Raw genomic sequence first — 15,153 nt, 5'->3', positions numbered from 1 at the left:
CTCACCCAGCTGCTGCTGCCCCCACCTTCAGCTGCAGAAGCAATGAGGCGAGCAGCAGTTGGATGGGAGCCCGAGGGCCTCAATTTAACCCTTTACAGGTCGCATAGGGCCTGTAAACAACCAGCTGGACAGCCCTAGTCTAAACTGATATCACCTGAAGATACCAAACCACAGCCTCTTCTGTGGTTGCTTTGAAATGCCACAGCAGTGTAAAGAGGCAAGGAAAGTACAGCTTTCTACCCAGAGATTTTGCAGGGGTCACCTCACTTCCTGGCCCCACTACAGCACCTTTGGGAAAAGCATGCCTGTGCACCATGATTATCCCTGACTCTAAGGGCCTGGGGGCCACAAGTCCTGGGGCCAGGCTGTATGAGCTTGACTAGGTCTTGCCTGGCTCCACTATTTAGAAGCCACCTCTATTCTGCTTCTCTGGTTCCATATCAGGCATAACTTTCTTGCACAGAGAATGTAGCATATTAAACCCAGGAAGATAAAAATTATATAAGTTGCCAGACATGAGCATTGGCCTATTCACTTCAGTGGAATTATTTCTGCTTTTATCAGAGCCACATTTGACCTGTGGAGAATGCCCGTATAGGCAACTCATTTGAACCTTCCAAAATAAAGCAGACTGCTAGTCAATTCATGTTTTTTTTTCCCACTGTGAATTTTGCAGTCACTATTCTTTGGATCATCTGCAATGAAGCATTTCAGATACCATGGGGTCATACTCTCACTGGAATGGCTTATCATCTTTCCCATTTTTATTATAGACCTACTCCTTTGCATCTGCAATACATGGAGGGATTTCTCATGCCTGCAGGCACAGCACTCTCCTGATTCAAGGCAAAACATGACCCTTGGGCCAAAACCTGGTCCTTTACAACCATATTGCTGACACAACAATAGACTGGACATCCATGCTGTAAGCCCATTTTTCCATCCTTTCCTTTCCAGATAAGATTTTGTCAATATCAAAGAAGAAAATATACTTCTAATGTGTCCCTTACCTTTGTGCTCAAGTGATCTTTTCTCACCCTTTGGGGAAACTTGCTTTCTTTTTGGGAGGACCAATTTTCAATGGCACAGTTACTTTGAGGAGGCCACGAGTGCCACAGCATTGAATTTTTGACAATAGGGATCTTGTGTCAGAACATAATGGCTGAGGCTCCTTTTGCTGCTTAGGAAAGGTAAAGCAGCACTCTTTCCCATCTTGCCTTTCTCAAAAAAAGCATGCATATATTCTTTGAAATGAGACCCTTTGGGAAAGGGCTTAGATGTGTATTTTGGTGAATTTTACAAGGTGTTTTTCTCTTTTTAGTGAAAGGACAAAGTACTGTTAAGGCAGCACACTCAAGGCCTACAGTCAAATAGTAGGTATCCTCTGATTGAATGAAGAATGAAAGGAGGAAAGTCAAAGGAGCAAGGAAAATTAGCAAAGCATCACCAGCCAGGATGGGAGGGTGAGGACCATATATAATGGTAACAGAATTGCCACTGAGGGGTATATATCTGATTATGTTTATTATTTATTGCCTGCCTCTATATATTTGGGCTGTTCTGTAATCAATGTCTTCAGCGGAGTAAACTATAAATAAACCCCAGACTGAGCACACCTTGAAAAAAATTACGGCTGGTCCATAGATCATTAATCCAAGACCCAGCAATACTGCCAGAGCTTCTCACAAGTTAGCTAGACAGGGCTAAACAACATTGGGGCTTATTTGAAGGGAATTTAATTATTTTTCAGCAGTGCTTAAAGGTTGCCTAATTCATGTAGAAGTTGGTTGATTATGACACTGTGATATTAATACTGGAATTCAGCATAAGTTATACAGTTTACTAATACTGAAAACCCATGAATTTGAGTGGGGAAGATAAGGACGGAACAGGGATAGGAAAAACTTTAGGGATGAAATATCCAACAAGAATAGAAATTTACTACTATGACAATTTATTTTTTCTGTTTAGACAGACAAGATTCTTTGGGTAGATGTGATATCTTTTATTAAATCAACTGAGTAGTTTGAAAAAAGTTCTTTGCAAACTTTTGGGTGCAATCACCCTTCTTCAGGCATAGGAAGTTTCTGTTGTTCTGAGACTCCAAGGAATGAGTCTGCAATTCCTTAGTGTGCCTGCATTTCATTTTCTTTGAATAACAAGTGGAGTACCTTACCTTCAGTAGTTTCATGAGGCCTTCTAACTGAACCATCAGCTCTCTCCGGCTTTCCTGGAGAGCAGACATTCTCTGTTCCAGCTCATCCTTCCGCTGTCTGAAAAATAAACATCTAGGATCAGAGCTTATTCTTCAAAAGAATTAACTTTACCCTTTCCCAGCTACAGTTTCTCACTACTAACGTCAACATTAAGTGACTAAAGGCAACAGAGCATATTTTATGAACTCTATATAATGTCCAGATAATAGGAGAAACCAGGATGCTCCTTCAGATTAAGAATATATAGTGGGATAAGCATGCTGCTTATGGAAAAAATAGTACAGGCACAAACCTGTCCCTGAAACACCTAGGGTCAAATTATATTCTACCTATCAGGTACCTAAGTGGATGTTTATGTGTGATTCTCTTCCACCCTGCTTGAGTCCTTAAAAACCAGTTAATGCAAAAAAGGTGAGTGGGTCTTCCTTGTTGCTTAATCTTAAGGATGAGATGATAGCATGTACAAAAGTAAAGCATTAATAGATAGAACAGAATTGCACTTATTGACACCTGAGTTCACTTAGTTATCCAGTAGATGGAACAAGATCCCCAAATGGGCATGAATCTTTAAAATTCACAGCAGCTTGGTTGTATAGTGACATAATAGGAAGAAATGCCAGTCTGTGATCTGTTGTTTTTGTTTTAGAATTTCCCTAGTCAATACACTGATTAAATTGTCAAAAGAAATTAAAGGATACCTTACAGGAAAGAGGCTGGAAGGGGAACTGACTCTGAGTGAGTGATAAGAAAGGCAAAGAGAATTAAGAAAATCAGCCAGCACATCTGAGTGTTGGGGATTTTCAGAGGCTGGAGGTATGCTGTCAATTGGAAAGGTTTGAAAATAGCTCTTGGAATTGCAGGCCTGATTGCTGCCCCATTTGTAACCCAGTAAATTCTGAACAACTCCACGTAACTCAGGGAGGTTACTTCAGATTTACACATGTGTAAATGGCAACAGATTTTTGCTTCTGTATAACCTATGATAATCAGTGCAGGAGATATGCGGTGCAATTCTGCCTTCACTTACTTAACTCCAACTCCCACTAAACTCCCACTAAAGGCTGTCAAAATTGGGCCAGATCAATTACAGTCAGTTCTTTGGGGAGGTCTCTTCCATAAATAACCTGCAGCTACTATTGCATAAAAATGATGATGTCATTCACAGTTTTGCTTTAGAGCCACATTTTAGATTAAGTGATATTTATACAGTAAAACCTCATTAATTCAAAACACAGGGACCAAAATATACCAACTTTGAAATAAACAGGTTGAATTATCCAAATTATAGTACTGCAGTACAGTAAATTTATTATATGAAACCACTGTGTACAGTAACTGCATAATCTTTCTCATGGTTTCTTAAAGAAAAAGTCTATTGTAGCCTGCTTGACCATGGCCTCATATTAGTCATGGACAAATTCATTGATTTTTTTCTCCATGGCTTTCATTAATCCCTTATCCATGGCAGTAGCATTGTCTTTCAGTATGGAATCTAGGACTGCAAGCACCACATATGCCTCCTTCCATAGCACGCATTCGCTCAGACTCTGGCTTCTTGTTTTCTTCTGCCTCTTTGGTTTTTTCTGTGTATTCCTCCAGAGGGGTGTCTTGGCTTGCTCTTTTACCATGGCCTTCTGCAAAAGTTGACACCTTATTATCAGCATTGATGAACTCCTGGAAATTGGATTTCCTGGTAGCAAATAAAACCCCTGAAAAAAAAGGGGGCATAAAGCATGCCAAAGTGCTATGTGCCGGGACAAGCATGAAGATGGAGGAGCAGGTAGCCCAGGGATGCCTGCTCCCCTACCTCTGCGCATTGTAGAGCCCCCATGCTGAGGTACCCTGCACCCTATCCAGCTGTGAAACAGCAGGCTGGGGCACAGTGTGTCTTGAGATAGGGAAGTACGCAGCCCTGGGTTGCCTGGTGCCTTGTTTTTGCATGACTCAGCATGGGGACTCCACTGCAGAGTTGCTGGCTAGCCCCATGCTGAGACATCCTGTGCCCCAGCCAGCCCCCCCTGCAGGACATGGAACAGCAGGACAATGTGTGCAGGGGCATGCTCAAATATGTGCTGCTACTATTTGTTCTGCTGCAAATGCATGCTCCTGCTCGTGTGGACACGATTCTTCAGCTTTTTTTCTCCAGATCATGAGGAATATCACTTGCTGAGAGATCTCTAAAGTACATCAGTCATAAAAAGAAGTAGCTCTATTCCCAGCTAATTTGTCTTAAGAATACAGGCAACCTCCGGTTAACACGGTTTCGCTTAGCACGGTTTTGTTATAGCGGTAATTAAAAATACAGGCAGTCCTCAACTTACAATGTTTCGAGTTATGTTTCACAATTACAACGTTCATAAATTGACACCCTGTTTCAACTTTATGATATCAGCTTCAACTTTATAACTTTTGATCCGATGCAACGCCACACCAGCGAACAAGTTTGTTGCATCGTTCATCTCCCTGGCAAACATCCTTGGACACTTTCTTTAAGAAAGCAGACAAGACTCCATAAAAATCTGCAGCCAAAACTCCTGAGAAGACTCCAGCCAAGAACCCTTCAAAAAGTCCAACCAAGAGCCTTTCAAAAAGTCCAGCAAAGTCACCTCTAAGAAGTCCTTTCAAATCAATATGATTGCTATTTACAACATAAATATATTAATGTAGCTATACTACTCACCTATAATTAATCAAGTACAAAATTCTGGGGTATCTTTAGTGAAAATAGGGTATCGGGCCTTGGTTCAGAAACCAATCCCCCATTTATAACATTGTTTCTTATGAGAAAATTGGTTCTGAGTTACAACATTTTGGCTTAAGACATGGTTTTCAGGAACCAATTGTGTTGTAAGTCTGAGGACTGCCTGTACCTACCTGGCTTCACTTAGTACTCAGCGTGTTTCATTATAGCGCTCAGCGTAGGGATGGGGAGAAGCAGTGGCGTCAGCGTGAGTGGCAGCCGGCGGGAGCCCAGGGTGGCGTGGGAGGAGCCTGGGGTCTGCTCTGGCACACGGTGCTGGAGTGGGCAGGGAGGAACAGTAATAGCAAGAAGGGGTGGGTGGGTAGCTGGGAAATCTAAGCTTGGAGCCCAGGCCAGTGGGACTCAGGGCGAGGTGGCAGGAGTGCAGGGTCTGCTCTGGCATGTGGTGTTGGAGTGGCCAGTGGGTGGGGAGGAGCAGCTGCGGCAGTGAGAAGGGGCAGGTGGGCAGCAGGAGTGCGGGGCTCAAGGCCAGGGCCAACAGGAGTGCAGGGTCTGGGTCAGTACAAGCCAAGCCCACAGAGCTCCCCCACCCCGACCCATGCCTCCTGCAGCAATCTGGCAGTGGCAACTTATTCCAGTGACAGGTGCCCTGGAAGGAGTCCCCACTGGGCAAAGTGGGGTGCAGATGGGTGGGTGGCCCCACTGCTTACCCCATGCCAGAGCCATGCTGCCTTCTCACCATAAATCCCTGGGTCCCGGACTCAGGTCCCATGGGCAGGGTGGCTGGGGCTGTGCACAGGTGCACTGGTGGCCAGTGGGTGCAGGCTGGCAGGGGCATCACGGTGGGGAAACAATGAGGCTGGGAGGAGCTGATGCCTTCCTTGGCAAAGCCCACATGGTGCCTTGCTGGGAGCAGCCCAGCCAGGGTGGGCAGGAGCGCAGGGCCCAGGGTGGGGCTGCAGGAGTTGGGGGTCTGGGCCAGCAGTGAAATCAATTATCTTTATTTATATTAAATCTAATGGGGAAATGGGTTTCGCTTAACACTGTTTTGCTTAGCGCTCGGTTTTTCCGGAACCAATTAAGAGTGCTAAGCGGGGGTTGCCTCTAGCAAACAAAGATAATTATTTACAAACCAGATTACTTTAGGGCTAGAGAAGTTTAAAAATAAAGCTCTGTAAAGAAAGAGGATCTGTACAGCCTTCCCTGTGATTTTTTCTCATGTATGAGTCAGTCTTCCAATATCTGAGCAACAAGTTATTATGTAAAGAACATGCACTTGTTCCATGCATGATAAGTTCTCTTTTGCCTTGTGTCCTGCAAAAACTCCTCAATGTGATGAAAATTTAATTTGAAATTTTTAACTTGAGAGGAAGTATTTCTATTCATTTCTGTTTCTGGAAGCTGGTTTTACATTGTTCTACCCTGATGTTTAGTTTGGCCCTCACATCAGAGGATACTATCAGGCCCAAATGGGACAGAGACAAAGCAAATATTTTTTCTTGGTGAAAGTGTGTGTTCCAGTACAGCACCATTTGCACACATACTTGCTTTCAAACCCAGGAATTACAAATGGAGCTATTCACATGTGAAATTTTAAGCATATGCCTCATTGTTTGGAGGGTCAGAGCTTTTATGGACTCCAAATGAAATATGCATTTTGTTATGTACTGTTTTAAAAAGATGATGCCCAGGGCTTAGCTGTTTCAGGTGTTCTCAGAGTTCCTCAGAGCATAAACACTGCACCTACCTCAGGAGTCGAAGCTCTGCAAGGAGAGTCGGGTTTTGTTGTGCCTTCTCTGGTGTGGGCTGAGATGCCTGCTCATGTTCAAGTCGCAGCCTCTGGATCTCCTGTAAAATTTCTCTTGGGGAGGAAGGCAAGTAAAAGACTAAAGGTCAATATATTTTCATAAACCCTTCCAACATCCAGTCGGCATGAGATAAAGAGTTCTGAACTGATTACGATATTATGGCTAGGCTTACAATCACATCAAACATCTCAGCTTTAGTGAAACTCTCATCACTGGGTCACGTTCTGATGTTCTTTTCAAAATAGAAAAAAGGCACTACTCAGAGAGAGTATTTTTATAAGATCGTTACAAACCAGACTAAAAACTGAATTGCAGATGCTCTCTGTAGAAAGCAGGTATGAAGATCCATGTTTAAATAAAGAAATTTCACTCCTGGTTCCTCACACAGATGTTTGATGAGCCACATGAAATTAAGGGAAACTAGAATAAGATCTGCTCTGTCTTCTACATGAATCAGGCACAAACCTTTTGACCTTTCTTTTAAATGCTTTTAATTTAACTATGGATCTGAGAGAGGGCAACTCTTCAGGGGAATGTAGTTTTAATAGGATTTACTATAATTGATTCAATGACATAAGAGTATAATTAGAGAGAGGCTGCACAGCTTCACAGCAAAAGAATGTAGCAGTGTAACTTGGTGATAGTAGTGACTCTTTATTATACACTGGTGGACATCAAATACATAAAAAGCTGACTTGAGCGATTAAGACAACTTAACTGTGGAGGTAGTGGACTTGTGATAAAGGCACAGTGATAAAGGCACTCCAGTAATTTTATGGTAGGAAAGTATTTATTTTTGGCCAAGCCTTATCTAACTAATGGAAAAACAGAACGGAGACAGATTACATGGTCATACACAGCTTAGATATTGTGACATCATATCTGACGCTCAAGGCGAGACCTTCAGCTGGTATGAACTGGTGCAGTTCCACTGATACAATGAAGATGGGACGAGTTATATTAGTGGGCATCTGGCCTCTTATTCTAGATGCCTGCCTCCCAACCTCAGTTATGTCTATTTAAAGACCTAATATCTTGCTAATTTTTTTTTAATAATTGCTGCTTCTTTTATTTGTCAGTCATAGATTAAGTTCTAGAGCTCTTCAATTTTCCATTCCAGAAAGAGAAGCAGGACACCCTCATATTATTAAAACTGACCAACTTGTACCCCTTTTTGTTGTATTTTTGCTGAGAATCTGAAAAGATTTTCTTTTTTTTTGGAATGAGAAGGGAGTTCTGTTTTTAACCCTTAGGGAGGGCAACTCAAATGGTAAAAGAACCAGCTGAAACACAGTATTTAGTAACTTACAGGCTGATTACAGCTCTCTATGATTTTGTCACAGGCATGATAACTTGTCTGTTCTCTGTATTTTTAATATGTATCATGCAGAAGCTTGAAGAAATGTTAAAAACATTATGCAGCTATACAAAAAATGTTGAGTTCTTTCTGGATACTTACCTGTTCTTATTTTCAAGCTCTGCAATCAGCTGTCTTTGTTGCTTGTTTGCATCAATGGTGAAAGAGATATCTGATGCACCCCTTTGCTGACCTTGCTGTTGCTGTAAAGGAGATTGGGACTGGCTGCATTATTAAAAACAACTCTTCATTTGTTTGCACCTAATGGTGTGGAGAGGCATTCACTTGCAGTGCTACAGGCTAAGTACAGACAATCAAAAAAGCCCAAAGCTGAAAAAATTCAATCTTTGCAGGTTAGTTTAAGTTATGTAGATTGAACCGATAAGCAAGTGAACAGACATTCACTTCTGATTCCAGAAATGCAGCCACATGCCTGTGCCTGCAGTGGCCCAAGCCAGAAGTCAGGGGTACACTGGAGCACGCTTCCCTGCTCAGCTGGAGGCCAGTTTGGGCCACGGCTAGCCCAGCCACCCTGTGACGGGGGGGGCGGGAAGCGGGCAGGTTTTGCAGGAGAGGTGCAAAGCATCTTGAGATGCTGGGGGACTGAGTTAACTTGCATCTGAAGGGGATCTGGGACAGAAGTGCAATTAAGTGATTTAACCTAAATCAGTTAAGTCTGATAGTACATTCATCCAGGTTTATCTTAAGCTGGTTTCAACCATTTTGAAAGTAGTTTATGTGCACTGAACTTCTCTTGTGTTACAGAATTGAACTGGTTTCTAATCATTTATATTGGTTGATTTGTAGTTTCTGTCCCTAGCCACAAAGTTATAGCATTTTGAGGGCATAGAGGCATTCCAATCCCTGGGCTGGAGAGCTACACTCACCTCAAAGGTGATCTTTCTAGCCAGGGGATGGATAGGGGGCTTTTTCTTGGGTTGCCCTGCCTCCAGGAGTTCAATCACTGACAGCCTGCTTTCTCCCTTTCAATAAGCAGTTGTTGAAAAGCAGGAATAGCCAAAGGCAGCCCCACCCCACCCCTGTTGTGGTAGCAGGCATGAGAGAAACAGCTTTCCTCACCTTCATCATCCCTCACAGTGCCAGACAACTGTGCACCTGCAGCAGGCATGACAGAGCTACCCTTGAGGGGTTTGCTACCACCACTTTAAGAGCCATAGAAAGAGCCAGGCCTCTAGAAGGGGCAGCAGCAGACCACAGCAGGGCTCCCTGATAGCTTGCAGCTAAGCTAGTCAGAGGACTGGCCAGTCTCCTCCTCTTCCTCCTTCTTGGAGTGAGGGGAGGGAGAGCAGAAGACTGTATGATGCCGAGGGGCCTAGGGACCTCTACAGCACTACATGTAACTGTATAGGTGTTACTTGAAAGTGCTACAACACTAAGAAGTTCTTCTCTAAAAGAGGTACAATTTTGTAGTACTTTCATCATCTTTGTAGTGCTACTGTGGGTGCTGACAGACATGCAGCTCCTGCTGTAACTCATGGCATTTCACAGGAAGCGCCACGAGTTACAGCAAACTGCCCACCCCCAGCTCTGGTGCTATCTTCAGGATGAGAGTGGGGAAGGGAAAGGAGGGAGTTCAGTTTGGGGTTTGCCCATCCTGTGCTGGGGGTGGGGGAGGTGGATTGGAGTCCCCCCAAAGTATAATTAGGGTTAATTTGTCATGCAATTGGGCACTTTTAAAGCACTCTGCTGCCAGGCACTTCTGTCAGGGCATGCCTGCAGAGAGCTTTACTCAGCACCTTAATTTCTCTCCCACACCTCTGGTGGTATCCCCAAACAAGCCTTTAGTCCCTAGAGTGCTTAAAAAGCAGCCTGAAACTTCCACCAAATCTGAGTCCAGTTCCTTCAGCCCACAGTCCTGGCTGACCGAACCAGTGAAAACTCCAGCTCCACTGTGCACTCCTCTGTGTGGGGCTGACCAGGTTTCAAGTGCACAGTGCTCTCTCTTCCCCTTCTTCCAACCTCAAGCTTCCTTTTCCCCTTGCCACCCAGCCCCTGGGGACATCTGGGAGTTGCAGTCCAAATTAACAGATATCACAGCTCTGTAAACTTCCCCATGGTTCCACCTGCTGTTACAGAAATTACATTCACATTATATTACAAACTGCTTAAATGGCTGTATGCTCCCCTTTTGTAGCACTGCAATGGCCTACTTAGTGCTACAAATGTAACGTCTGCCCATGGGCTCAGCATGCAATCAAAAATTGTTTAGTGACATCTGTTTAAACCGAATTAGACTTGTCCATATTATAGTACAAGAAAAGTATCCATATTATAGTAGAAGTCCCTAATATTGCAAAGCAGTGCAACTGCTAGTGTGGGTTAGCAGTTGCATGCTAACAGTGCGAGCACTAGGTTGCTAGGCTTATAGGTTTACTATACTTGCCTTCTCTAAGGAGGCTTCCAAGAAACAGTGGTAGAAGTGTCTAATCCCATCTATCACAGTAGATGATAACCCCTTAGTTTAGCACTGGTGCAGCTGTAGCATTGTTGGCAGTTGCTGTAATATGGCTCCGAATTTTTAAACATTAGACAAGGCTACTGAGACTTGAGACAAAAGAAACTATTTCCAACATAGACCCCAGTACTTCTTCAAAAACATGGAAAGTATTTACTTTCCACTGATCCTAACAAGATCTCTTCCCTTGAAAACAGAGCAGAAACTCCCATTTGAAAGCCTCATTTTTCATCCAGTTTTAATTCAGGCTACGGATTTAGTATAACCCCATTTACCACATCGCCCTCTCATGCACTTTAAAAGTGCTTGCAAAAGAGTTATTCCAGGGTGTTTTAAGGTACAACAGAACTTTTTCTCAGTGAAAATTTAAGGATTTAAAACAATTTTCTACAGAGCTAGTTGTCACTTATTAAGCTTTGTTGTCCTATCCTTTGTAGTGTTCACTAGCAACAACCTAAGGTTACAGCATTTATTAAAATGAAACATTTAAATATACATATACATGACATTGCATTGCATGAATTAAGATAGCATTTTCTATTATTCTAATATAATAAAAGCCTTAGTCCGTCTGTCTGTCTAACGCTTTAGGAGCATGCTTCATTGGTCATCTCAGCAGCCAATCACAATGCTTACTGAAACAACCAATTAGAGTGCTCTGTACAGACAGTTACACATGGTGGAGTGCCATCATGACGGTGGGGACTGTGGGGCCGAGGTGGGGGGGGCAAGGCCAGCACCGTGGAGGCGGCGGTGGTGTGGGGTGCTGGTGGCGCAGCGCTGGCATTGCCCCCTCTCCTCCAGCCTCACCACTGCAGCGAAGGGGTGGCCACGCCCTCCCGGTAGACAGACAGGAGTGGAGGATGGGAGGATGCAGGGGGTGGAAGGGAGAGCCCATGGGGCTGGAGGCGGAACAGCGGCACCACAGGGCGCTGGGTGGTGTCACTCTGTCCAAACCAGCTTCCCTCCCCCATCATTCATGATGAGCAATTTGCTAGTGTTAATATATTATCTTCAGGAACAAAATAATCAGTACAAATGTTTTTAGCATCATGATTTAAGGACTGGAACTTAAAAAAATGACCATCTGAGGTACTGCCCTCAGCCACTGCAACTGGGAATATGTTTCTTACTTTAAACGGGATCTGAAGTGTCACTTCAGAATCCAGCTTTGCAAGAAAATGAGTGTCTTCTTTACGAAGCATAGCACCCCACAGAACCGAGTGCTTTTTCCTGGTGTTAAGCTCTGTTCCATGCAGGGAAAAATATTTCTAATCTTCTTTGTTTTTAAAACTTCATTTTCTGGTACCTATACAGTTTATCACTAATATTCTATCCTTCAAGGGAAAAAAGCACATAAAAAGGAGAGATTTCACATAGACTGATAGACTATAAAAATGAAATAAAAGTTACTGGGGCCTTTCGTTTGGAAAGCCTTGCTATTCCCTGTCTGTTTGAGAAGCAGAATGAGCAGAACAGGTTGTTTATCTTCCAGCTGGCTACTATGGTGAAGATCAGAATTTATGGCTGCTATATATTTTTTTTTTTAATGAAAATCTGTTCAGAGGAGTGCTCTAATTTTTCTTTTGAAGGACATATTAAAAAGACAGAAAAATATAGATGGGGAGGGGAAATAATATCTATTCAAAACATATCTACTTCTTATTTAATTACTCTGTAAGGATTTCCAAGTACTCGGGTGCTACAAAGACCATAAAAAATAGATACAGATAATGTTACAGTTTTCAGGAAGAGTCCACCATCTGGAGACCTCATTAACAGAGCATTCTGGTCATATAAAGAGTTACTCTCCTTCAGTGATAAGATGAATCAGCTGCAAGTGAGAGGGTGCCTTAAATTTGATTGGATCTGCACTCAAGTGATTGATTTTCAGGGAACTCACAGTGAGATCATCAGTTCATGTGCATCCTTTCCTTTCTTTCTCTTTACATGTTGTGAAATCTTAAGTGATAGATAGCTTAACACCACAGGCCAGGTTAATCCTCACTGTGGCTCCACTGACTTCACCTGGGATGAATGTGGCTCGTAGCTTTTACATGAACAACCTTGCTTGATTTTGCCCTTTCCATTGACCCCAGAGTGTAAATCTCAATGTGGAAATATGCTTCCTGGCATTCTGCTCTAGGCTGCTTTCCATTTAACATTCATTTATACTTCCTTGTTCTTTCAAATATGCTGAGATGGATATAAGTAACTAGGCTGGCCTTATTTATGCCATTTAGGCTTTTATACATTTCAATTAAGTTCTTGCTTCACTGTCTCTCTATTTCTGAAAACATAAGTTTTCCAGCCTGTCATTCCTTCCTTATCCTGGGATTCATAGAGTAGAATAATCATCGCTCTGAAATGAAAATGAGAATCAGGCTAATGCAATAGGGTCATTATAGTCATCCTGTCCAAGATCTTTATTTAAAATGCACAGCACTTAGAGCCCTGGTGACTGTGGTATTTGAACTAAAGACTAAAATGGATTCACTACAGCTTTTTTCCTCTGAGGTAAATCATTAACCTTTAACCAGCACAAACCCAGGCAGTATTTTCCAATCTAATCTGAGTGCAATGGTCAAGTTTTCTTTCTGTTCTACATTCAGAGATAGTGGAGTAATGGAGGGGTTGGGGGAAAGGGGCAACAGCTAACTTCCCAAATTGTTTAAATAGCATAAAGTATAAATACACAATTCTGTTTCTTTAAAATAGCACTAACTGCATAAAAGCATTGTTGTCTTTTATAACACATTATCTTCCAATGAAAGTAGAAGGAAAATAATCTGTGAACCATCAGCATTGTTGATTATATATTTTTTCTAATCTTGATAAACCCTTGGAACAAGATAGGGAAAAACAAACAAACGAAAGACGACCTTCTGCTAATTAAAACCACTTACTGATGAAGAGGTCTCTGCTGCCAGTCTTGCTGCATACCTGGCGATCAGCTTGTGCTCTTCATCAAGACGGCTCGAACTGTCAAGCATGCTGCATTGAATCATAGTGGAGAAAGAGGGGAGAGGCATTAATGCGCAATACAATCGCTTTGCCACAGCATTCATTCATAAGCCCAAATTCACATTCCAGAATTTAAAAGAAAAGTACCCCAGAGAAACAACCGACAGAACCAACCAACATCCCCACAACGTTTAGCTGGGAAAAAAAGGGGGGAGGAGTGGGACCAAGGGCTCCAATGACCATTTCACTGGAAGGGTTCCTTTGAGAGGGAAGATAAGATTATCCCTTAGAAGGAACCTCCAATATTTGCTAATCTTTAAAGGGCTGAGGCCTAAGGCCAGAAGACCCAACTGACACTATAAGATGACAACAGTAGATCCCTGCCTGGGCACTGTGAAACGAAAACAAGGGTCACTCATCTACATGCAGTTTTACATATCAACTTGGCTGAATCATCTGAGAACATATAAGTGGGATTCATCCTTAACTTTTAGTTTCCACATACTTCAAGATAAATTTTCAGTACATCACAAGGAAATGTCTTTGCCTGACACCTGCCATTTATTATAAATAAGAGTTGACTGAAATCATTCCATAATGTAAAAGAATGTTAGCTCTTAACTTTTACTATCAGTTTGCTAAAGTCCCAGATTCAGAATATTAATGAAAAGTTAGGAAAAAAGTGTAACACCATGTAGCTAATGTTCTACAATGACAAAAAAAACCCTCCTCTGTTTTTGTTTCTTATTCTATGGCTATCAAAGGAAAACCCACTGTATAGGCTAGTCACTTGCCAAATGACATCATTTTAAATACAAGCTAGTTTTAGTCAAATGAGCACAAAATAAAAGTAAAAATGGAAAATAGATGATTTTTCTAAATCAGGAAAAAGAGCCAAGCTGACTGAAAACAGTAAAAAGGAGGGAAAAATATGAATTGTAACATCTTGATCCAATTTTCAGGCCACAGAGTTATTATTTTTATTATATACAGGAAAAAGAAATACAGTCATAATAAAAAGGTGCAATGTAAGAATGTTCTGCTATGGGATGCATTAGAATTTGAAGATACTTCTACAGATATAATCGCAACAAAGCCTGAGTGGAAAACTGTTTTCTTATCCCATGAACGTTTATGAGATTTCATTCTGTTTTCCTGTTCTGCTTCAGATCCAAAAATATAAGAATATTTGAGGGCTGAGAAGAGAAGAGACAGATCTAACTCACTGGTCGGACTATTCACTTACTTGAGGGAGATTCGGATTAAAATCTCTGTTCTGCTTATTTCTGCTTGACTTGAACTCAGGTATCCCATATTCCAGATGAGTGTCATGGTTACTGCCATTTTTGAGATGTGTGTGCATATGTGTGGAAGGGGAACCTTCTCGTTTTGGCCAGAAATTTCATCCTGGTTCTGAACAACTTCCTAGTCTAAAGTTTTAATGAAACCAATACCATTTTGTGAAAAGTTTTATTTGGCACGGGAGCATGGCCACCTCCCCTTGTGGGGTCTGCTCCCTCCTGGGGTCTCTGGCGTGCCAGCTGGAGGAGCTCCAGGCCACAGTCCAGAGACTACGTGCCATCAGGGACTGCAAGCAGGAGATAGACTCCTACTGCCAGGCCCTTCTCCCC

At 42.4% G+C, this 15,153-nt stretch overlaps 1 protein-coding gene across 8 annotated transcripts in view; it reads right to left on the bottom strand.

Annotated features, from left to right (window-relative positions):
- Positions 1-15,153, bottom strand: part of DTNA (dystrobrevin alpha) — a 275,178-nt gene that overhangs the window by 29,050 nt on the left and 230,975 nt on the right. For all 8 annotated transcript variants that reach the window (XM_019547677.1, XM_019547666.1, XM_019547688.1 and 5 more), the window contains 4 exons: positions 13,465-13,552; positions 8,185-8,285; positions 6,665-6,778; positions 2,177-2,273 (listed from right to left, as the gene is read on the bottom strand). In XM_019547677.1, coding sequence (XP_019403222.1) covers positions 2,177-2,273; positions 6,665-6,778; positions 8,185-8,285; positions 13,465-13,552 — 400 coding nt within the window. The remainder of the gene's footprint in view (positions 1-2,176; positions 2,274-6,664; positions 6,779-8,184; positions 8,286-13,464; positions 13,553-15,153) is intronic.

Source organism: Crocodylus porosus, unplaced genomic scaffold, assembly GCF_001723895.1.
Source record: "Crocodylus porosus isolate Cpor-Errol unplaced genomic scaffold, CroPor_comp1, whole genome shotgun sequence".
In the NCBI taxonomy this organism is placed as follows: domain Eukaryota; kingdom Metazoa; phylum Chordata; order Crocodylia; family Crocodylidae; genus Crocodylus; species Crocodylus porosus.
Note: the sequence above shows the minus strand (reverse complement) of the source record. Positions and strands in the feature narration are given on the sequence as shown.